The following is a 25863-nucleotide window of genomic DNA, read 5'->3' as shown; positions in this document are numbered from 1 at the left end:
AGAGATTAAATTTTATCAAGTTGATAAACTTCATTCTATTTTGTAGCTATAGGCCATATCCCTGAGCTTGGCCAATTGTCTCATTAATAGATACTGTTGATAAAAAGGGACCTGCAAGTGTGTGAGAGCAACAATCAATTACTATGGGAAGAAAGCCAAGTTAAAGCACATGCCAGTGATCTTCATTTGTGAAGGTGAACATCAATGTTGTAGTGGAAAAACATTTCAGTTTGAATGTGGGATCTGGGTACTTGTCCTAATTCTACTACTAATTGAATGTTTGACCTTTAACAAATTATTTAACCTTTCTGGAACACAGCTTTGCTTTTTCTAAAAGAAGGAGCTGAACAAGGTAAGTCACTTTTTAGGAAAAGTCACTTCTTAAACAAAAGCACATGGTTCCAATAGCAAAAGAGATCTGAATGGACCTACTATAACTGTCCACTAATCAAAGTTTTTCCCCAAGAATATTTATTTCAAAAATCCTTCTAGGCTTAGCAAACTGGATGTGCAGCCAAGAAAATGCTGCTAAAAAGATTTTACCTAATTAAGAAAATAATGAATTTTAAACAGCAAAAAAAAAGTTTTCATGTAGGCATAAGAAATGGAAGCTGCATTTCTGTCAAACCCCTGGCAACTGTCCTTCCCATGATAGGTTTCAGATATATCAATTTTTAATAATTTAACTGAAACAAACCAAAACTAAAAATTTAAATACAAATATATAATAAATATAGACATGGTATCTGTAGGATATATAGGTGACTGATACCTGAGTATTTGCTCCTAAAGGTCAGGGACCCTGTTTTGCTCTACATATCTAAAGAATAAATTAATAATACATGCCTTTTCCAGTGTTGAATATTGTCTAAGCATATCTTAAAGTGGCAGGTATCAGAGAAACAGTAGGTACTCTCCATTATGAAGACTTCACCAACAGCTACCCTGGTAAGATACCATAATATTCACTGCAGGATACAAAGTTGAACCTATTTCAATAGTTCAACTCAAGTACAACTGATTTACAACTAGGGGTGGGGGAGGCAGATATTGCCTACGTATTAAATTGCTTCAAATTAGACACAGTTAAAATGTACATCGTTTTCCAGAATTCCACTTTCTGTCATTTCTAATTGTTACTGAAAATCCTAAATGATCTGGCTATAATTATACAACTATTCTGTTTTGAGGTCTAGCACATTCATCTTCCTGAGATATTTGCCAAATATTTATAGGACATGAGAATATTCTGTGTAACTCTTAATAACAATTTTAAATATTTTTTTCATTAAAACTAAAATTTCTCTTGTCATCAGAGACTTAAAAATAATCTAATAATAAGCTTAATCATAAGTCACCATTTAAATACCAAACAAGTATGCATAGTCAAAAACTGAAAATCTGAAATAACAAACTCTCCCAACCTCCCACAAAATACAACAATGATTCAGAACCTACAAGTTGGTGACTTCATTCTTAGAATTTCTGGGAAAAAAAAGTATTTTATGCTCTATGGTTGAGTATATGTTAAAAAGAAAACCCACAAAGATAAGACCATACTTTAATGCCACATTTTTTTCAGAAAGTATCTAGTTTAGATGAAGATTTCAAATGACTAACATGAGGACAACTACACTCACAAATCAGTAATTATTCATTACCACTGTGGCATTTTCACAATATATACTGGCTTGAAATATTTGGGTTAAAATTATTCCTTTTGTGCTAATGGACAATATGGTAACTGTGAAATCAGAAGAACAGATAACTTACTGAAGATAGTCACGTAATAAGTCAAATAAAAGCATACAATGAAGACAGCTAAGAACTGGAATCCCACAAAGGCACCCTTCTTCCTATCATATCAACTCCACACTGTGCTGCCTCACTGTCAGAGCTCCCCATGTTCTTGTCTATTCTATTTATACAATACATAAGCACCTCCCATTACTGAAGGCAGTTCTATTGCCTCTTAATGAAATGACATACTAATCCTGCCTCCACGCCTTTATTCAGGAGTTCCCATCAGTATAAAAGGTCTTTCTCTTTTTCCCACTAACCCAATTCCAAGATACCATAGTACAGATCAATTCCTATTTCTTCAGTGAAGCCTCCCCAACAATTATAGGCTCAAATGAGATCTCTCAGATTCCAGTTATCATATAGTTACCACTCTCATACATAATATTAAATTTATTTCTTCAACTACACTGCAAAATACCTGGAAATAATATCCATATTTTAGAGTTCTTTTACATTACCCACATGGCCTAGTTCATTACTGGGCAAACAGGAACCCAAATATTCACTATAACTGGTTTAATATTTTACTTTTAAATGTTTAGGATATTTAGGGAAACTTAACTTTAACTCTTAATGTTATAATCAGTTATAAGATACACTACTAGTCATTAAAATGCCACATTTCTAAATGGTTAAAGCAAAACAAAACAAAATTACACTCTAATATGCTGTCTTGAATGGAAGAAAAAAACGCAGTATCAGGAACTGAGTACTTAAAGTGTTTCACAAGTGAGTATCACGTAGAAGGAGAAGATTGAAAAATGTCACTCTGAATTACCTACTAACTACCATAATCAAATGAACGAATATCATGAGTCCCACTGATATACAAACCAATACATTGGTGTATCATGCTTATGTAAATTAACTTCACTGTATCAACTGTTAAATTCACTATATCCAAAGTCACAAACCATATTCTCTTAACCCATCTACTTGTCTTGAAAATGAAATGGCCAAAGAGCCAAAGAAGTCTGATGGATCTCTTCAAATTCACCTATCAACCTGGCTAAAAACAAGAGAACAAACGACTTGCTGGTAACAGCACATTATTACAGTAAGACCGTGCCATGCCATATCTTAAAGGCCATGACAAGGGATAACAATAAATTTTACGAATTATGTAACACAGTGAGGGACTATTCTATCCTACTTGAGAGAATCAGGAGAGGAACAAACTCTCTCTTTTACCAGTCATCTCTAAAGCCCAAATTAAGTAAATTAAAAAAAAAAAAAAAAACTACTAATAAGAAGGATTCCTTTAGATATAGAAGTCACTTGACCTGATAAATGTTATATAGGACCTTAAAACCCCAAAGTTCTGAAACCTTCAAGGGTAGCAGTACAAAACCAGAAGTATTCTGGTATCACTTATGAGGAACCTAGTATTTTCCCCAGAAATAAAAACATGACAGACCAAAAGGGAAAGTATCTCTCCTTGAACAACTGTTTTCACAGAAAGTATACACATAGGTCTGTGAAACATTAATAATCAGAGTTCTCAAATATTAAGTACTTTATTAACATAGAGCACAGTTTGTGTGTGTGTTTGCACGTGTGTATCAGTCAAAATAAGTAACTGCCAAAAGTAGTTAGAGAGTGGCTTCATCCCTCATGCTCTCACTAATTACCATTTCAAAAATTTTTTTTGAATCAGTTTACTTTTAGAATGTATAATTGGAATTTGTACCATGGTGTTGGACTTTCCAGCACCATAATTTCAGAGCACATTTTTTTCTTTTTTTTGTGCATTTATATTCCACATGAAAGTTTGGTAACTACCCTGTTAAATAAAATGCTTCCAAGTTATAACTAGGTATAATACTCCACCATCCTTATAAAGCTCAATATTACAAGGCATCCATCCAATTAAAAATTTTTAAATTATGATAAGGACTTTTTTTTCCCCATAGAAATTTCCAAGAATAATAAGTATTCTCTGTTATTCAAAAATTCCCACCCTACCCACCCAACAACCTGAAGGCATGAGTTATTCACAAATTCTCAAAGGCTATAAATGAACCTACCTGCTATAGGGATCCCTCCCAGACCTGTGTTGTGCTGTGGCGGGAGATTCAAGTCCAAGAAATTACTATTTGAGGTGGGGTTTGCTGTGTGGTTCAAGTGCATGATGCTATTGCGTGGAAAGGCCATCCAAGGATAGCGGGCTGCCTGGCCTGGAAAACTGAATGAATTATAAACTGCTCGGTGCTGCTGAAATTGAGGGAACCTCTGTGGCAAGACTGAAAAGGTACTATTGAGAGAGTTGGCATTTGTCGGTGCAGCAGGATGTAGGAATCCAGAGCCCGGACCTTTGGCCATTGTAGTGTGTGAAGAGGAGTTCTGAAGAGATGTGGGCGAAAGGGAAGGCTGGTCTTGGACTGACAGTTCCTTTTCAATCAGGTCTGCTAAGGCTTTTCGAGTGACATCAAAGGGATCAAAACCCAAGTCATCCTCTGGTTGTTTAGAAGAACCAAAGCCAAACGCTGCTTGCCAGTCTGTAGAGGATGATACTGGGATTGTTTCTGTTGGGAAGACAATTAGTGATAAATTTAAAATACATAGCTCACTTATGTATTTAATGAGTATCCACACTAGTGAAAGTTAAACATCATAAGATAAAGGCAAATATATCCAAAATCTGTATGATTTCTTAGCACATTAAGATTATAATATTATAAAAGGTCTCATATACTTCTACCAATGATTTCATCTTAAGTTACCAACTTCAAAAACTGAATGATATAGACTGATTTTGGTAATCAAAGAAAACAAAGTACTTGAAACCCAAATTACACCTTTAGCTATTCATAACCAAAACCTGGAGAAAGTCATTCAATGAAATAAGGTAATAAATATGATGTAACAGAATTCACTTAGTAAAGTTTATTTTTTTTAAATTTTTATTTTATTATGTTATGTTAATCACCATACATTACATGATTAGTTTTTGATGTAGTGTTCCATGATTCATTGTTTGCGTATAACACCCAGTGCTCCATTCAATACGTGCCCTCTTCAATACCCATTACCAGGCTAACCCATCCCCCCACCCCCCACCCCTCTAGAGCTCTCAGTTTGTTTCTCAGAGTCCATAGTCTCTCATGGTTCGTCTCCCCCTCCGATTTCCCCCCTTCATTTTTCCCTTCCTATTATCTTCTTTTTTGTTTTTTTAATATATATTATTTGTTTCAGAGGTTTATTTTTTAAAATATATTTATCAAAGACAAAGTGTAAGTAATTTTGAATATATGCTTTATATAATCTAGGAAAAAATAATGTAACAATGAAAAAATATCTACTTAAACTTTATGTATTTTTTAAAACTGTCTGTTCCGATAACAGGTACTATATTTTCAATATTAATTTTATGCCATCCTTCACATTAATAAGAAAACTTACAATGAATAAAAATGAAAATGGCTCAAAATGCCAAAATATAACTTTCAATATTAACTAACACACCTCTTCGTCAGCTGGAGAAAACAAAAATCTTAAATTTAACTATATAAACACAAATACGATTAAAAACGTAAGCCCTTAAAAATTCTTAGAGGAATAAGCATTTTATTACCAGAAAAATGATCTAACCCTTGATTTCTGGAGAAATCTGTTAACACATTAAGTCCTAAGTCATACAGCTACTTATCTAACCATCCTACTCCATGCCCTTTAAATGTTTACAATTTTATGAAAAAGGGAGTGCGGGTGCTTAAAGGGGTAAAAACACATTAAGCAAGGTCTCATTTCAGCCTGAGTAAAATTATTAACATGCAGTAGTATTGTTGTATACCTGATGTGAAGAGACTCTGTGGCTCTGGTGCTGTAGGCCAGTCACTGGATGTCTGTGGGGAGCTGGGGAAAGGAGGAAGCCCACTTGGGATCGGGTTGGGATGGCGAAAGTTATCTGAGAATAACGACTGTGACTCAGTTACTGCCCCTTCAAAAGGAGACCGTGCACTGTGATTGGATGAACTGATGGGGATGACTGGATTGGATTTTGATAAACCAGGTGGTGGTGAAGGCGTATCACTGTTAGATATCTAAATAAAATAGGAAAAGAAAAGAATAATCAATAGACGTTTATACACTTTAATAAGCTGCCATCAGAAAGGCTTGTAACAAAAGGCATTACAACAGTGGTCTTCAAACTGGGGTGCTTAAACACTTCTTTATGAGAACATGAATTTTTAAAAAATCCATCAATTACATATGTACTCTTTTCTAAAACTGATTCCTTCTTGAAAAGACTAAGCCAGTCTCCTCTCCTTTCAGAACCTATCTTCTCTCACTTTACAAACTATTGCTCACTCTTTGGGATCTAACTATAGTAATTTGACCAAGAGTGAAAATTTTATGAGAGCAACAAAAATATTATTAGAAATATTCAGACTGGGGGCACGTGGGTGGCTCAGTCAGCTAAGCGGCTGCCTTTGGCTCAGGTCATGATCTCAGGGTCCTGAGATCGAGCCCCGAGTCGGGCTCCCTGCTCAGTGGGGAGTCTGCTTCTCCCTCTCCCTCTGCTGCTTATCTGTTTATGCTCTCTCACTCACACTCTTTCTCCAGTAAATAAATAAAATCTTAAAAAAAAAAATATTCAGGTTGGTGATGAGAGTGACTAATGACTAGACTGTTTTGCAAACTAGGTGATTCCCAATACTTAAGTTTTTTTGGTTTTTTTTTTTTAAGATTTTATTTATTTGTTTGTCAGGGGGAGAGAGAGAGTACAAGCAGGGGAAACAGCAGGCAGAGGGAGAAGCAGGTTCCCCACTGAGCAGGGAGCCCGACTCAGGGCTCGATCCCAGGATCCCGGAATTATGACCTGAGCCAAAGGCAGACGCTCAACTGACTGAGCCATCCAGGCCCCAATACTTAAGTTTTAAACAAAATGGAAAGAAGATCTAATCACGTTATTTCTAAACACATCATTAAAAATAATTTTTGTAATAAATCTTTATGATTCTTAGGTATTTAACTCAGAAAGAGTTCAAAAATTTGATACTGAGATAATACTCTTTCTTCCATCCTCAGCACTGACATTTTCAAAAATGAAAACATGACTAACATTGCTGTTGAAACTTGTCTCCTTGTACCAACAGGTAATATTCATCCATGGATACACGAAAACCAATTTTATTTATTTATATATATATTTTAAGATTTTACTTATTTATTTTAGAGAGAGAGCACACGCACTTGTGCATGAGTAGGATGGGGCAGAGGGAGAAGGAGAAGCAGACTTCCTGCTGAGCAGGGAGCCTGACACGGGCCTCAATCCCAGGACTCTGGGATCATGACCTGAGCTGAAGGCAGGTGCTTAACCAACTGAGCCACCTAGGTGCCCCATGAAAACCAATTTTAAAACAGCCCTATCCATATTTCATTAAGAAATAAATTTCTAATATAGTTTTAGAGTTTGTGTTTAATAACTAATTTTTATCAAAATCTGTATTTATGTAAGTTGCTTTGATCAAATCAAAACTATGAATAAAAATTCAGAAGAAAGAAAGTTGGGGGACGCCTGGGTGGGGCAGTCAGTTAAGCTCTGACTCTTGGTTTGGGCTCAGGTCATGATCTCACGGTCCTGAGATTGAGCCCCACAATGGGCTCTACACTCAGGGGGGGTCTGCTTAAGTTTCTCTCTCTCTCTCTCTCAAGTAAGTAAATAAATCTTTAAAAAATTTTTTAAAAAGAAAGAAAATTGGCATTTAAAGCCTTCTGTCAGAAAAAAATAGTTTCCAATTGAAAATTCCCATCTATTTTTGAGAGAGGTATATGCCTGTCAAGAATAAACTATATTATATTAAGATAAAATTCTGTAACAGCAGAAGTAGAAGAATGAGGTCAAGAAGAACACAGAATGATATAAAATTTGATTGTTTACAAAAAAGTGTGTATTTTTTTAAAATGAATGACAGAGCACAAAATATTCTGATATTTGAATCTCTTAGATACTTATTAAAAAGCAATGTAGTGCTTTTATTTAAAAATACCAATATTTATAATATCCTGAAAATTATATCCTTTACAATGATTCTTCAGTTAATATGAAAAATATCTTTAATGTTAACCTAAAACATACAAAGGATATACTGATTTTCAAATTCTTTTATGGAACCTGAGTAAAAATTCTGGAAAAGCAGTCTTTTTTAGATCTCTAAGTTTCTCACAAACATTGTGGGGAACTGGCCATTCTTTATGGAACAGATTAGAACTATATTTTTCTGTACCAATATAAGAAGGTATACAGAAACTTATGCAGTGAAAAACTAGCACCTAGACAAGATGATACAAAGCAGTATACAAAGATCAGAACCTCACTCAGTATCAATGTGGATACAACTTTGAACTATTCGGTTTATTATTTCAAAGCCCACAGGCGTTTGGGGGAAAGGGAAAACTGTTGGGGGCAAGAACACTGTGAGAAACAGAAAATTAAAGCTGACAACAAGCAACAAGGGGAGCACATAGCAGAGAAACAACTCTTAAAATCAAGAATGAAGAAGGCATGCTAGTCTGAGACCATTTTGGAGTAGGGTCAAAAAGACCAATAGTATCAGTAGATTCTTAGGACACTAATATATTGCCACACAGTACAATATAACATGTGGTCATAAGGATAATTCGGAGTCATCAAGAAAGGGTTAAATTGTACTCTAACACAGAATATTCTGTGGAAGAAAGGAAGACTAAGTATAATAGATTTTAAAAAGATATCCACTAACAGTATTTTTACTTATTTATTTATTTATTTATTTATTTGAGAGAGAGAGAATGAAAGAGAGAGAGCACATGAGAGGAGGGAGGGTCAGAGGGAGAAGCAGGCTCCCCGCCGAGCAGGGAGCCCGATGCGGGACTCGATCCCGGGACTCCAGGATCATGACCTGAGCCGAAGGCAGTCGCTTAACCAACTGAGCCACCCAGGCGCCCCACTAACAGTATTTTTAAATTGTTTCCGTATTTAAAGTATTTTCCACTACCCAGAAAATTCACTTGGATAGAATGCCATTTCAGGGAATGGAAGATGAATGAAGCGATACAGAATCAAAATCTTACCTGCTGGGAATTATCACCATTCCCTATACTGAGAGAATCTGAAGGTTTGTCAATGGGGCTGTAAAAAGAAAAAACACACCAAGTAAAATCAGAGTAAAGTCATTCTCACACAATAAAAACAAACTCCCCAAAGCCAGAAAAATAGACATTTTATTATCTTAACATTTGTTGGTACACTATGATATAAAGATATCAGCTGAGATGTTGAGGATACAAAGAAATATAAGATCAAATCCCTACCCTTGAGCAACTTACATTCTAATTAGATTCTCCAAAAACAATGGGTGAAATAATAACTTATGAAAAAAAAAGGTACTGCTTAATATGAGTATTATTGTAGTAGGTCAAAAATTTAATCCATTATTCAGTTTTGTGCACACGATAAACACATTCCCCATTAAAATTCTTGACATAATACTCACCTATTTTTCCAGGTGTTTAACAGAGGGCATAAAAGTCACTCAAATGTTCTCCACAGGTTCTTAAGAGCAGTACATTTCCTTTACTGCTTCAATAGCCTACTTACAACCCTAGAGAAGGCATACGTGTGTGTATAAATGCACACACACAAAACAGAAACTTTTGTGTAAACTATTTACTATTAAACAAAGACATAACACTTGATTTCCATATAGGGAAAATGCAGTACAACAGTAAAGTAACAAAGAATTGCTGACTTAACAACAAAATGAAATCTTTACAAGCATTACAACAGTGACCTAGTGAGGCATTTCCATAACTAACTGTATTTAACCTAGCACATGAATAAAAGATCAGGATCAGTACCCAAATACTAATATGATATAGTATTACAGCAAAACAAATTAAGATTCCAAATTTCGCAAAATTATTTTATTGGCTGTAAATATATACAAAGTTACCCTGACAGCCAGACAACTTTACTGGTACCACATTTAATTGCTCTAGAAAAATTTAACAAGGGCTAGGACCCAATCAGAATATCCAGTGTATCTTCTGCATAAACATCACCAGATGCTCGTGACTCCTGAAAAATAGGTCTGGAATTCACTAAACAACACCTTTAGTTATTATTTTCACAAAATAGCAATAAATCAATTCATTTTATGGTCAAATGGGTATTACAAATAATTTTAAGATACAGCTTAGAGCCCACTAAGTTTGGAGACATTTGGGGAAATGAGATAGGTAAACACAAACAAACATCAACCAGTGCCAATTACTAAATGAATTGTTTAAACCATAAATATCATAGGTCTTTAAAAGAAAGAGAAGCCACCATAAGTGGGGCAATCAAGAAATATTTCCTAGGGGAGTTCAAATTTATGTAGGTCCTTAAAAAGATTTACACATTAGGAGAGGAAAGAACATTAAAGGTAGGAATAGCAAGTGTATCACACATCAAAAGGTCATAGATGGGTTGGGGAAAAAGTTAAGTAATTAGTTTAGCTAACACAGAGGATGATTTTGACAACAGTGGGAGGTATGGACAAATGGTAGACACCAGAGGCCAAGAGAAATTGTTAAGCACAGAAACAATATAAACAAAGCAGTATTAGAAAGATGATATGAGAGGAACTACACATTTTCTAAAAAACTTTTTTATTGTGGTAAAGCAGATTTCATATAAAATCTACTGGCTTAACTATTTGTAAGTGTACAGTTCAGTGCTATTAAATACATTCCACCTTGTTGTACAACCATCACCACCATCTATCCCCATCTCTTTTCGTCTTATAAAACTGAAATTCTATACCACTAAACTCCCCATTTTCTCCTCCCTCCCAGTCATTATAATTTTGACTACATACCTCACATAAGCGGCATCGTATTTTCCTTTCCTTTTCTTTTTAAAGCAGAATAATATTACTTTGTATTTATACCACATTTTGCTTGTCCGTGCATCTGGCCACGAACACTTGGACTGCTTCCATGTTTAAACTACTGTGCGCTAAGACGTAAGTGCACACATATCTCTTCGAGGTCCTGCTTTCAATTCTTTTTGCTGTATACCCAGAAGTGGAATTGATGGATCATATGGTAATTCTATTTTTAATTTTTGAGGAACTACCATACTGTTTTCCACAGTGGCTGTACCATTTTCTATGCCCACCCATAGAGCATAAGGGTTCCAATTTTTCCACATCCCTTCCAACTCTTTTCTGCTTCTTTTTTTACTGTTTTATTTTTTCCTCTCTTTTTTTAATGTTTCAAGTTTTTATTTACATTCTACTTAGTTAACACATAGTGTAATATTAGTTCCCAGAGAATTTAGTGATTCTGTTTTCTGCTTTTTTCATAGTAGCCACACTAATGCGTGTAAGGAGATTATCTCATTGTAGTTTTGATTTGCATTTCCTTAATGATTAGTGATGTTCAGCATCTTTTCATGTGCTCAATAACCATCTATCCTCTTTGCAGAAATATCTATTCAAGTCCTTTGCCTATTTTTGAATTAGGGTATTTGATTTTGTTGTTGTTGAGTTTTAAGAGTTCTCTATATTATTATGGTTATTAAACCTTTCTCAGATATGATTCGCAAGTATTTTCTCCCATTCTGTGGGCTGCCTTTTTACTATAGACAGTGTCTTCTTAGTCACAAAATTTTAAAAGTTCCATTAAGCTCCATCTATTTTTTCTTTTGTTACCTGTGCCTTTGGTGTCCTATCCAAGAAATCATTGCCAAATCCAATGTTGTAAAGCTTTAGTCATGTGTTTTCTTTTAATGGTTTTGTTGTGTGAAAGAACTTCAATCTAAAACAGAACTGGAGAATACAAGAGGGAGAATCTCACATATGTGCCCCCAGGAAGGTAAACTTAAGGACTAAAAGACTGAGTCCTCTGAAATGTCTGATTTACAGAAAGTGGATAGTGTTGAAATTTTCTTGGGTGGGAGGATAATCAGAGGTTGTTCTATATCGACCTTGGAAAGTTCTGCCAGAGGCTTGAATGGAACATGGCTCATATTGGATTGATCTCACATAATGGGATGACTTGAGCTTTGTTTGTGTGACAGGGAGGATTTCATTTGCTCAGGAAAATTTTCAAGGCTGGTTTCCTGTTTTTGATTTTAGCGGACTCTAACTGAACTCTCCCCTCTTTCCATTCCCTGCCCATAAATACAACCTACCAAAAATCTTCAATGGACTTGCCTGTAGCATGCTACAGTTTGTTTGTTCCAAACTGCAGTTCCTCTGCTATTCCTGAATAAACTTAACTCCTTGAGCTTGCTTAAGTTTCTCGCTTTATTTATAGTCAATAATTATTTTAGGTCTTACATTTAGGTCATTGATCCATTTTGAATTTTTGAATATGGTGTTCGGTAAGGGTCCAACTTCATTCTTTCACATGTAGATATCCAGTTTTCCCAGCACCATTTGTTGAAAAGACTTTTCTTTCCCCCACAGGGGAAAGGGTCTTGGTATCCTTGTTAAAAATCATTTAACCGTCTATGTGATGGTTTATTTCTGCATTCTCTTTTCTATCCTACTATGCTATATATGTCTTCATGCCAATCCCATGCTGTTTACGTTACTGCAGTTTTGCAGTTATGTTTTGAAATTAGGAACTGTGGGCCCTCCAGTTCTATTTTTTCAAGATTATTTTGGCTATTTGGGGTCCTTTGAGATTCCATATGAATTTTAGGAGGGGTTTTTCTATCTGCGAAAAAACACAACCAAACAAAAACTATCACTGGGGCACCAGGGTAGCGTAATTGGTTAAGTGGCCAACTCTTGGTTTCAGCTCAGGTCATAACCTCAGGGTGAGATCAAGTCCCGTGTTGGGCTCCGTGTTCAGCACGGAGTCTGCCTGATATTCTCTCTCCTTCTACCCCTTCTGCTTGTTCTCCCTCTCCCTAAAATAAGTAAATCTTTAAAAAAAAAAAAATCACAGGGATTTTGATATGGAATGCAATGAAGTGTAGACAACTTTGGGTAAAAGCAACATTTTAATAATATTGTCTTCCAATCCATGAACGTGGGATGTGTTTTCATTTATTTATGTATCTTCAGTTTCTTTCAGCAATGTTTTGTATTTTCATTGTATAAGTCATTTTAACTTCCTTGCTTAGGAATTCCTGAGTATTTTTTCTTGACACTATGGTGAATAGAATTTTTTGTAATTTCCTTTTCAACTATTCATTGTTCACACTTAGAAATACACTGATTTCTGTGTGTTGACTTTGTACCCTGTACTGAATTCATTTATTAGTTCTAACCATTTGTTTGTGTGTGGAATCCCTAGGACATTCTACATATTAACTATATTATCTATAAAAAGAGATAATATTACTTATTCTTTTTCTATTTAGATGTCTCTTCTTTTTCTTGGCTAATTGTTATGGCTTGAACATCCAATAATGTGTTGAATAGAAATGATAAAAGTGGGCATTTGCCTTGTTCCTCATTGTAGAGGAAAAGCTTTCAGTCTTTCACCACTGAGTATGATGTTCACTGTGAGTTCTTCATATACAGCTTTTATTATGTTGAGGTAGTTTCCTTCCTACGTTAATTGTTCTTGTCATGAAAGGGTGCTGAATTTTGTCAAATGCTTTTTCTGCATCAACTGAGGTATCATGTGTTTTTTATCCTACATTCTGTTGATATGACACATGAAAGTGCTCAATTTTTTAGGTTAAACCATCACTGCATTCCAGGAATATACCCCTACTTTATCATGGTTTGTAACCCTTTTAATATGCTGGATTCTGTTTGATAGCATTTTTTTTGAGCATTTCTGCATCAATGTAAATAAGGGGTATCGGTCTGTGGTGTTCGTATAATGTCTTTGGCATTGGTACCAGAGTTATGCTGGCCTTATAGAATGAGTTAGGAAGTGGTCCCTCCTCCTCAATTTTTTGGAAAAGTTTGAGAAAGACTATAATTAGTTCCTCTTCAAATGTTTGGTAGAATTCACATTTTTTGTTGAAAATTTTCTGATTAGTGATTTGATAACCTTACTAATTATATGTCTATTCATATTTTTTAAATTTCTTCATAATACAGTTTTGGTAGGTTTTGTGTTTCTAGGGATTTGTCCATTTCATCTAGGTTATCCAGTGTGTTGACATACAACTGTTCACAGTACTCTCTTACAATTCTTTTTATTTCTGTAGAATCTGCAGTAATGTCCCCATTTTTATTTCTGATTTTAGTAATTTAAGGCTTTTCTGTGGTTTTTCATAGTCTACATCTAACTAAAGGTTTGTCAATTTTGTTCATCTTCTCAAAGAACCAACTTTTAGTTTCATTGTTTTTCTCTACTGTTTTTCTATTTGCTATTTCATCTTTCTCTGCTTTAATCTTTACTTCCTTCTGCAAGCTTTGGGTCTAGTTTGTTCCTTTTTTTTTTTTTTTAAATTTTTCTATTTCCTTAAGTTGTAAAGTAAGGTTGCTGACTCTGGGTCTTTGTTTTTTAATATAAGCATTTATAGCTATAAATTTCCCCCTTCACATCCCCTTTGCTAATTTCCCATAAGTTTTAATGTTTTGTTTTCATTTTCATTCATTTCTAAGTACTTTCCAATTTCCCTTGTGATTTTTTCTTTAATCCATTAGTTGTTTAAAAGTGTTAATTTCCACAATTTTTTGAATTTTCCAGACTTCCTTTTGATAATGATTTCTAACTTTATCCCACCACGGTGAGAAGATACTCACTATGGTATCTAGATTTTTAAATTTACTGATTTGTGGCCTAACATATAATCTTATCCTGGAAAATGTTCACATAAACTTGAGAATGATGTGTATTCTGTTGTTGGGGAGAGTGTTCTGTAGGTGTCTGTCAGGTTCAGCTGAGTTATGTTTAAATTCTCTTACTAGGGCACCTGGGTGGCTCAGTTGGTTAAGCGTCTGCCTTTGGCTCAGGTCATGATCCTGGAGTCCCAGGATAGAGCCCCACGTCAGGCTCCCTGCTCAGCGGGGAGTCTGCTTCTCCATCTCCCTCTGACTCTCCCCCTGCTTGTGTGCTCTCTCTCAAATAAATTAATAAAAAAATATTTAAAAAAAATAAATTCTCTCCTTACTGATCTTCTATCTGGTTATTATATCCATTATTGTGAGTGGGGTATTGAAGTCTTCACCTATTATTGTAGAACTAGTTCTCCCTTCAATTCTGTGAGTTTTTGCTTCATATATTTTGATGATCTGTCATTAGGTGCATAAAGGTTTAAATGTTCTATCTTCTTGCTGTATTCATATACAATGTCCTTTGTCTCTCTTGATTTAAAGTCTATTTTGTTTGATAGTAGAATAGCCACCCCTGATCTCTTTTGTGTACTATTTTCATGGATTATCTTTTCCCATCCTTTCATTTTCAACCTGTTTATGTCTCTGGTTCTAATATGAGTCTCTTGTAGATAGCATATAGTTGGATCATGTATTTTTATCCATTCTTCCAATCTGTCTTTTCATTAGAGTTGAATCCATTTACATGTAAAGTAATTACTGATAAGGAAGTAGTGATTATGCCCTTTATGCCATTTGTTTTCTACATGCCTTATAGCTTTCCCCCCATCAAATTCCTGCATTAGTATCTTCTGTGTTTAGCTGACATTTTTCTAGTGAAATGTTTAAATTCCTTTCTCATCTCCTTTTGTGTATATCTTAGAGTTACTTTCCTTGTTATCATGGGAATTATATTTAACTAGGATCCTAAAATTATAATACTCAAAATTTATATCAACTTGATTTCAGTAACATACAAAAACTATGTTCCTTTACAGCTCAATCCCAACCCCTTTTAGCTTTTACACTAATATACTGAACCTTAAATATACTGGTCTCTTAAATCATGTAGGAAACAAAAAGTATAGTTACAAACCATTGTTACAATCACACTAGTTTTTATATTTGCCCATTTACCTTTACTAGTGTTCTTTCATTTCACCTTGCAGGACTCCCTTGAGCAAATTTCTTGCAGGACAGGTCTAGAGATCACCAACTCCCTCAGTTTTTTTTAATCTGGGAATGTTTTAATTTCTCCCTCACTCTTTAAGGAAAATTTTGCTAGATAGAGAATTCTTGGTTGATAGTTTTTGTCTCTTAGCACTCTGAATATATTGGCCCACTGTCTTCTGGCCTCCAAAGTTTCTCATGAGAAATACGCTGATAATCTTATTGAAGATTCCTTCTACATGATGATTCACATCTCCTGCTGCTTTCAAGATTCTCCTTGTCTTTGGCATTTTAATAAAATTTTGATTTGACTTTATTTGATTTTATTTTTGATTATGAAATTTTGACTTGATTTTGGTTTGATAGGTGTGTCAATGTTTGTCTGAGTTCATTTTAACTAGAGTTCCTTAAGGTTGTCCCATGTTTATATTCATTTCTTTCATTGAATTTGGGAATTTTTCAGCCTTTTTTTTTTTTCTTCAAATATTCTCTCTGCATCTCTCTCTCTTCTCCTTCTGGAACTCTGACAATACATACACTGCTCTACTTGATGGTGTCCCACAAGTCCCTTAGGCTCTGTTTGCTTTTCTTCAGTCTTTTCTCTTTGTGTTCCTCAAACTCATTATAATATTTCCATTGTCTTTTCTTCAAGTTCACAGATTCTTCTACCTAATCAAATCTGCCTTTGAATCCTCTAGTGAATTTTTCATTTAAATTACTGTATTTCTTTTTGCTTTCCTACTTTTTAAAATTGATATTTCCCTTTTGTTCATACTTTGTCTTACTTTCTCCACATCTTCTTTTAGTTCCTTAGGAATCTTTAAAAGAGTTTTTTTTAAAGTCTTTGTCTACTATATCTGCCATTGGGGTTTTTTTTCAGGGACAGTTTCTGTTGATCATTCTTTCTTTTGAATGAGCCATACTTTTCTTTTTCTTTTATATACATAACTGTGATTTTTTACTGAACACTGGCCCTTTGAGTCTAGTAACGTAGTACCTTTAGAAATCAGATTCTCCCCCTTCTCACTGTTTGCTTTTTTTGTTATTTGTTTGCTTTTTTGCAGGCTGTCTCTGTGCGAAAGATCAGCCCTAGGTATAAGTTTAAAGTCTTCTCAGGTCTTTTCTGAGCCTTTTTCTGGCCATGCACAAACCCTACATTTCTCCCAATATGCAGTTGTTTTTGAATCTCCTAGTCTTTAATATCTAGCACCCAAAAGGAGGAAAAGGAAAAACTGAAAGGGGAAAAGAGGGGAAGGACACTAGTCCTTTAAATCCCCTGGGTATCATCTCAGCCAGAGGGGGAGGGGTTTGCAACAATGGTTGCCTGCTTCTTTGTCTGCACCTCTGTGATCAGAAGCAGTAATCAGCAATTAGAACAAAGATCCTCAATATATGAAAGCCAGGGTCTTTTTGCCCACCCTGGCTTCTGCAAGCTAAGTGCAAGCTACTCCAGGAACATGTGCACAGCTGCCTGCCACGTGGCTTGGCCCAAGAGCTGAAATTGACCAAAATTAACCCAAGTCTTTCCATGGAATTTGCAAGCCTTCAACAGATTTCAGAGTTCCAAAATAGCTACATCAGACAGATTCTGCCAGTGCAATTGTTGTCCAGGTGGGGAGACAGATTCCTGGTGCTCCCTACTCCACCATCTTCCCCAAACTTGCGCTATTCTTACGAGAATAAAGGCTTAAAGGTGAGAGGAAACAGAAATAATGGAAACAAAAGAATGAAAGCAAGACATTACAGAGGAAGAATTGCAGTGTCTTTACCTCAGTTCAGGTTCTCAGCCACCACCATTAAAGAGCACTAAATATTAATTTTCAGTATAGGTGAGGTTAGTCTTGCTAATGTCAAGGGCAATCTATGAAAATACTGCATTCAGAATAAACCTTGATGTTTCTGGATTACAACTAACTTATATCATCTAGTCCCCATGCCAACTGAGGTTTCATAACTACTGATTCATAGCATTTGATGCTTTGCATGGGAAAGGTTTACCAAAGATGCTTAAAAATTTCTAGATCAGTGTCATTAAACCAAAGACAGCTGCTAAAAAAACAGGATTGGGGCAAGGTTATCAGTAAGCTTATGTTCCACTCAGTTTTAATATATTTTTCAATTTACCTTACAATTAACTATTCAAGGAATAATAAATGAAAAGCTTTAAGAATAAAGATAAAACTAAAAATTGTTTTTATTTCCTACGTAGGCTGTAAAGAGTCAAATTATAGTTAAAACTGCCATTGTAAGTGCAACCTTATCAGTGCAAAAGAAAATACAGATGGGAGAATCCCTGCAAATGCATGTATAATCTCAACAGAAAAAAATATATATTTACAAATTCCAATTCTAGTAAATGTGAACTCCTTGGATCTCTAATGGCTGGACAGGTAACACTTATCCCAAGACTACCGCTAACAGGTCAGAGTTCTCACAACTTCCCTAGTACTGGGTGTGAACTTCCTTCCTCATCAAGCTCTGTGTCTGCTTAAGTTATAGTCATATTAAGTATTTGTTGTTTTACATTCAACATCCACCAACCCATTATCACACCAAGAAGGTTAAGAAAGGAAAATAAACTTTAATAAATACCACATTTAATATGGAAGAAAGACACCTACTCCATGAAATGGACTATTCTCTTGTCAAGAACTGCCAAGTCCTCATAATACCAGATGAAAGAAGATTGGGTACACTAAGATAAACTGCACAGGGCTTTTTTATTTAAAAATAAGCAAACAAAAAATCTACAGTTTTCTTTTCTAGGTCAGCACAAAGTTTATTAGCCACTTCTGTTCAGAAAGGCCTCTTTCTGAACAAGTCTGTTGCTCTAACATAACCAGGAAACACCAAAATGCACAGGGGCCCCACTTTCATTTGCATCTCAAGTTACACTATAAGCATATCATAGAGCTACGGTAGTTGTCTCCTGAGGTTCCCTGGGAATGGCTCTAGAATAGGCTCCAGCTTCAGTTCTGGTCCCAGGATTGGCTCTGGCACTCTCCGTGCCACCACGCCTAGTGTGGGCTCTAGTGCTGGCTCCAGATCCAGTCCTGCCTCAAGCAGTGGCTCTAACTCCAGGCCTAGCTCTGGCCCTTATGCCATCCTGGGCTCCAGCCCTAATCAATCCAATTCTGGCTCCAGCTTAAGCTCCAGTGGTTGTTGCAGCTCATCCACCTGTCTGCAGACAGCACAAGAAGCCTATGTTTCAGGTATTTCCTCTGTTCCTGGAGATTAACTTTCTCTTGGTGGTAGTACCCAAAAGCCTCACTCCAGGGGATTCAGGGATAGAGGCAGTACAGCATATTCTCAGGTATGTTCTCCCTCAGAAAGCAGTTGGTAGTGCTGGATGAGTCCAGTCAGCAGGAGTGACTGCAGTACCTCCCTGCTGTTGGGCGGCACAGAGTAGATCACCTTATCACTGTCCTGAGGTTCCACCCTGGAGCAGGTTATGTCCCCTTCCAATGATTTGCTGCAATGTAGCAGAAAGGCTCCAGAGATGGGTCTTCTTCAGCAGCTGGTGCTCCTGGCTCCAGCTCACAAAGCCCATGATAATGGCCATCATTCCACAGATTCCTCAGGTGGTCATGTACCAAGTCCAGATTTTTGTGCAACCATGTCTAGAATGGTAGCTTGCATAGGGGTGGGGGGGCTCTCTTGCTTCGTGAAGTCAGCCCAGGACAACAATGTACCCTCAATCCTAGAGTTCTGCCCAAACAGCTTGTCCTTCAGCATGCTCAGCTGCTCCAGGTCAAGGTCTCGGCCAATACAGGAGGAGAACTGCCAACTGAGAGCAGGGCCCAGCAAGCTCCAGGGCCAGGGCGGGGGGGGGGGGGGTGCCTAGAAAAAAACTGCTGATTCTGAGAGCTTAAGCTGAGCAGACTGAACCAGAGAACCAAGGCCAAAGCAACTGAGTAGCTTCAGGTTAGAAATAATCACACAGGGGCGCCTGGGTGGCTCAGTTGGTTGGGCAGCTGCCTTCGGCTCGGGTCATAATCCTGGAGTCCCGGGGTCGAGTCCCACATCGGGCTCCCTGCTCGGCGGGGAGTCTGCCTCTCCCTCTGACCCTCCTCTCTCTCATGCTCTCTGTCTCTCATTCTCTCTCTCTCAAATAAATAAAATCCTAAAAAAAAAAAAAGAAATAATCACACAAAGGACTATCTGTTTTCAGCTCCTGCTTCAGACCCTGGTAGGTGTATCCAACCATGACGCTGATAATGTACAGTTCCTCCATCACCCTCAGCAGTCCCTAATGATGCCCTTTCTGGAACCACCTGAATGTTGCTCTACCAGAGTCAAGTAGTCAAAATTACACATTAAACCCTGACTCTGCCCCTTCTCAGGGGTCAAAGTTTTCTTGTTTGAAGTCAGAATGTTGAACTTCTGGAGACCTTGTAACTGAGAAGGATTCCTGTCACTGGGGACTTCTGCAGTCAGTGACCCACTGCCTTCCTGGAATCTTACCAGCAGCCTTATAGGACAGTAAACTTCCTCTCACTCTTGAAGATGAAGGGCTGGTGGGGAGTTTGGGCCATGCAAGGCTGCGTTTCTACCACAAAGGCTTTCTGAAGCAGACACTTTAGCAACGCTGTGAACAGGACCTTCCTCTTTGGTTAGAGAGTCATCCTGATAGCTAACCAGGTGACGCAGTCCCTTCAGGTCCTCCAACAGCTAATACAGATGAAAAACAACAGCTTTCCTCCAGCCGTGAACACTTCTCCAACTTTTCCATCTGTGGTCCAGGTGCCAATGCCAATGCAAGCATTTCGCTGCAGGGCTTTCCATGCCTCCAACTCTGGCAGTAGCTTGATTAGGGTAGGTAATGGCTTAGCAGTGCTTAAAAGGTATCCAGCACCTCCTTTTTCCTTTTGTCCCATTCACGGGGTTTTCTCCAGAAGCTGCTAATGTCTGGTCTGATGGGGGTCTAAAGAGGACATCCTCACTGGGGCTGGGTCTTCTATCACAAGTAGAAGGCATCCTTGCGGTCCTTCAGTTGGCTGATGGATTTCACCAGCTTCTCCATCTTAGCCCTTAATTCCAGGTTCCAGGATTCAATCTCCTGCTGCTGGCTCTCCACAGGTGCTTTGAGGTCTGCCTCTCCTTGCTCCGACTGAGCCCTCTGAGCCTGAATCAGAATTAAAGAGATTAAACATCATCTCAGCCAACTGGGTAGGGCCCTGAGGAAAGGCCTGACTGTCCCAATAGAATTTTCACAAGTTCTGCTGTAGCAACAAGCACTCAGGGTCTTGGCTGCAGCAGGCATACTCAGAGTTCATTTGGTCCAAGAACTGAAGGAATGGCATGTTAGCCTTGGAATCATCGTTGCCCAGTAATAATGCTGAGAGAAAGAGAAATCAAAACACCTAAATCTTTAAATACCACACAACTGACTGAAAAGCACTGGATTCAAGTGGGACTAAGCAGTTCTAAAAGGTAGGTGGGTCTCATAACACAATCAAGATATTTCCAGAAGGCAATGCTGTGTGTGTAAATGTCTGTAAATGAAAATTTGTAAACATGTAACATCTTCGTAGAAATAGTCTTACTGAGTTTTTTTAAAGTCCTAGTCCTAAATAGTTCAGAAATCTATGGTGAGATTATAGATTTCTCAGGAATAAATATTTTTCAACTAACCCAAAAGTTGGAATCCAGTGCTATGGCATTAAATAATATGTATATTTATTTTTTTGAAATATAGAGTGTATATCCAGAATCTGTTTCTGGAGATGCTGATTTAGTCTAAACGGCAACACCTGGTATCTGATGATTACTACACTAGTGGAACTGAAGAGGCGCACCGTTACTGGATTGTAGAGTTAGAAGCAATCATTAATATCAAATTCAAAAGGTTTTACAGATAAAGAAACCACTATCTACAACTATCTGCAAGTAGGCAGTGTGACACAGCTACTCTTCTGTTTGGATCTTCAGATGCTAGCTTCTAACTTGCCCCAAAGACAGTGCTCGAATTTGACTTCCTTTCTAATTCTTGGTAGTGATGCCATCAAACTCCTGAAAATAGTCTCTTGGCAGCTTTCTAAAATTTGCAACATAAAACAAGTTACATAGGAGAAAGATCATAGAAAAGACCATTTTCCAGACTGGGAGTGGGGACAGAAAAAATACTGAGAAGGTCTAGTCCTCGTGTTCATCATATTGAAAAGACAAAGTCTCCATGATTGTGCTAATTATGGTTGCATTTCGGAAATAAGGTATAATTTAATGTCAACATAATAGACATTTCCAAATCTCAGTGTCATGTTACTGTATATACAAATACATATTCACACTGCTCCTAAATTAAATACTCCATATTCATTTAGAAGAATTCATTTTAATTTTTCGTGCTTGCCCATCTTAAATAACTGAGATCTACAGCTGCTACTGCAAAGGACAAATTTAAGTTACAGACAGGTAGCTTGCCTTTACAGAGTTTATTTGATACAGGCTTCAAATATACATTAACATCTCAAGTATTACTTTACTACTAAAATACGGCCACCTCTTACATAATGTGGCACAATGAGCTATTAACATGGTAAGAAAAAATGCGTCCATAATCTGGACTGATTATAGTCTGGCAAATACAATTTTAATTGGAATTTTCTCAATTACTCCAAGATGTACTGAGCATGAGCGAAAATAAATGTTTTGATTACTACTAATAAAAAAATTCAATTATTCTTAAGATTAAAGTTGAAAGATAAACATCTACCATCCTAAACATATAGGCTGTGGCCAGCTTTCAAAAGCAGCAAGTCAAACTGTCTCCATCTATTCATTTTAATTTTCTATTTCAGTAATAAAGGTTGATCTTTTAAAAGATACTATATACTTAAGTAGAATTTAAACACACAACTGCTCATTTAACTATCCATCCCCCAAAACTCATTATACCCCACCCTCTGGGAAAAAAAATACCAGTGGCTCTCTAACTTTCTTGAAAATATTCTATGTAGGTGGAACAAGACACCAAAACTCGGTACTAGTTTTCCAGCATGTATGTGCACATGTGCAGTAACTTTATATTTCCAAATACAGAATGGGAATAAAATTTCTTAGGAGAAATAAGAAAAAAGACTCTGAGAACAAAGGTCAGAAAAATCTTACAGCTCACTAATTTTAATATACACACCCAGAAGGCAATGCAAATCTTACTAATTCATCTACTTAGTTTACTAGTAAGTTGCCTTGAGTTTCATGCCAAAAAAAAAAAAAAAGGGAACTGCAAATCATTTATCTATTATAAAAGGGAGAATGCCTTTCTGGGGATCCATTTTACAAAAAAAAAAAAAAAAATGTAGGCCATCTTTCATGGCACCTGTCCATAGTCTGAGAATCATTGCTGAAATCACTTCCATCTGTAAGTACTAGCACACACAGGTGCAATTTATAATTATTATTAAGTCATGGGTCCTCTCTCCAGAAAAATGTACACACACACACACAAAATCTGATAAAATTTCAGAGAGTTCACAGATGTGCTGAAGCCTGTTCATGATTTAACAAGCTCTACCCAAGACTATTTTCAACAAGTCTCTGGGACCATACCTTTTCTAAATCAAACCAGACTAAATGATGTCAGAGTAGGAGAACAAGATTCATGCAGGGACCACTCCCATTATGCTGAATAAAAAAGGCACTTGACTATGCCCGCAGTCTATCAAAGCTTATACTTGATTTTCAATAAAGATATAGCTGTTTTTAAAAAGACATGCATTTTCCTTCGATGTAATAAAAACTGACAAATTCCTATAGTCATTTTCCTTTCTTTAGCTTTTCCTCTACTGCCACCAAACTGCGGTTTAGGAAAGCTTTTGCTTAAAATACCATTAATTCCTGCGATGTATAGTATATCCAATTTATCCTGAGATAATAAACCTTATAGACCCGAGACCTTCAAGGTCAAAGTACATATTAGTTGTGACATAGTCTTTAAGTCAATTAGTTTGATTCATGTTAAGAGTTTTTGATTCAAGTTAAAGTCTCTTAAGAATTTTACCTCCTCTAGACTGAGCAGTGGCAGAGTGGGAGAATGAGCCTGGGGGTAAAAGCGACAGCAACTTTGGTCAGAATCTGGTCTATCACTTATTTGTGTGGGATACTGGTGAATTATTTAAACTCTCTGAGCCTTGCCAGTCCCAGTTTTCCCTGCCAGTAGTAAGGTAACAACTGGGCCCCGGGCCTCTGCCAGTCCCTGGTCTGGCAAGATAACAATGGTATCTCCCACACAGGACAACGGAGACTGAAGGCACACAAAAGACGCCAACCCTCTTCTCAGCTCAGTCTAAAGCTGAACATCCCCACTCCTTCAATGGTGGCTTGTCTAAGCGACAATGTCAGGTCATAACCATTTACCTTGAGTGATCTATATACCCAATAATGTGCTCCCCAAATTCTTATGTAGGCCTACTCACTGTCCCTGGGCACAGCAGCCCATCTAGCTACTATTCCTTTCACAGTTTTCAGTTGGGGCACAAATAGTGTCTCAACCTAAATGAAGGTATTTCAAAGCCCCAAACTTAAAATAGCCAGTCCTTAATTAAGCATCACTACTGCATGGTTTCCTTATTCCCCATTCTCGTCATTTGTATTCATCATTTCAAAGTAACTGATTAATATAGAAAACTAGCATATCTATACTCCATCTGACTGATATACTCTGGAATGCATCATAATGGGGGGTGGTGAGAACAAATGGCATATACCCTTTCATAGTTTACTGTTCATTTAAGTGAAACAGGAGTAAGACACACTACAGAAACTTCACTTATGTATGTGTATCAGGACCATGTCAGGGTTCAGTGAGGATTCAGTAGCTATGATACTCTTAATATTTGTACTCTGGCTTAATTAGAAGTAAGAGGAAACTACATTTTAGGTTTAGTATCAATTCATAAGGTGCCAGGTTTTGTTTTCCTGCAGTTCTTGTAAAACTGGTATTCACTACATGTGAATGACAAGCAGAGACAAAAAGAAACCATTCTTTTTCATTCTTCCCCACAAAGCTTAATTCTCAACTTATCTTGAATAAGAAAAACATATCTCCTGGGGAGGACCATGGAAAGAGTCATACTGTTCATCTTTCTAACTTGACAAGTCTTCCCTATGGGAAGAAGGAAAATTATCTACAAATTCATCCTTATCACTATACCCTGTACAGTGACAATGTGGAAATGGAGACCAAAGCAGACCTTCAGCAGCACTGACAGTCAGTTGAACTTAATCTTTTGCAGGGGTTGGCATGGAAAGAAAACAAGCTATAGGAGCTTGCCAAAACAAGAACTCTCTGTACCTTGGGCCATCACATGTCCTTAAACTTGGGGGACCTGAATTAAACCAACAAAAAACAACCCTTCTCCATCCCCAAAGAAACCTTCCTATATTGTGTACTTATGCAAAGCACAGGTAACCATGTCAAATTTATTCTGGTCCTAGCTGAGGTTCAGTAACAACTGGCTTTGGGCAGTTATTAAATGAGTACTTTGTTTTATACTCTGTGGTATCCAGGACATTCCCCTCCTGCTACTGAAACAGTTATAAATGTGTTCTGACTACACTTTATATGAAGGCAAAGTCAGTAATATATTAGTAAATCTAATAATAATTGATTACAAAAAAACAAGTTGAAGAAAAACTAAATACTTGTTATAAAGGCCAAAAGGACATTTAGTAAATGTCAATTCTCACTTTCAATCTAAAGAAAAAAACTCAACAAATTAAAAATAACAAGGTATTCTCATATTGTGATTAAAAATACTTATCTCAGAAAAATAAATAAATAAATAAATAAAAATAAAAATACTTATCTCAAATAAATGGTCAAAATCACATTTACAACTGAATAAAACACTGGAGACAGCCTTATAAAATAGGGAGATAGCCCTATAAAGAATGAGACAAGGATGCCTGATAGCAGATAAAAGATTTCTAACACTGGTCTTTAATTTTTAGCCTCGGAATTCTCAAATAGGAAGAGGTGGTGGTGGGAGATGCAGTACAATAAAGCAGGGAAAAGACACCAACAAATTCTTTCCTAAGAGACACAAAAGACTTGGAGAGATATACCATGCTATTGGTTTAGAACATTCAATGTTATATTGCAGAATAGAAATTCTTCCAAAATTGA

The 25863-nt window shown here is 36.7% G+C and overlaps 1 protein-coding gene and 2 pseudogenes across 7 annotated transcripts in view; all 3 read right to left on the bottom strand.

Annotated features, from left to right (window-relative positions):
• CNOT4 (CCR4-NOT transcription complex subunit 4) overlaps positions 1–25863 on the bottom strand; it is a 145752-nt gene that overhangs the window by 29105 nt on the left and 90784 nt on the right. For all 7 annotated transcript variants that reach the window (XM_081800040.1, XM_081800043.1, XM_081800042.1 and 4 more), the window contains 3 exons: positions 8860–8917; positions 5597–5846; positions 3831–4328 (listed from right to left, as the gene is read on the bottom strand). In XM_081800040.1, coding sequence (XP_081656166.1) covers positions 3831–4328; positions 5597–5846; positions 8860–8917 — 806 coding nt within the window. The remainder of the gene's footprint in view (positions 1–3830; positions 4329–5596; positions 5847–8859; positions 8918–25863) is intronic.
• LOC145716646 (signal transducer and activator of transcription 2 pseudogene) lies at positions 13116–19663 on the bottom strand (annotated as a pseudogene).
• LOC145716645 (signal transducer and activator of transcription 2 pseudogene) lies at positions 19554–20880 on the bottom strand (annotated as a pseudogene).

This window comes from Leptonychotes weddellii, chromosome 12, assembly GCF_054177405.1.
Source record: "Leptonychotes weddellii isolate Sample4059 chromosome 12, ASM5417740v2, whole genome shotgun sequence".
Taxonomy (NCBI): domain Eukaryota; kingdom Metazoa; phylum Chordata; class Mammalia; order Carnivora; family Phocidae; genus Leptonychotes; species Leptonychotes weddellii.
This window is presented reverse-complemented; position numbering and strand designations above follow the sequence as displayed.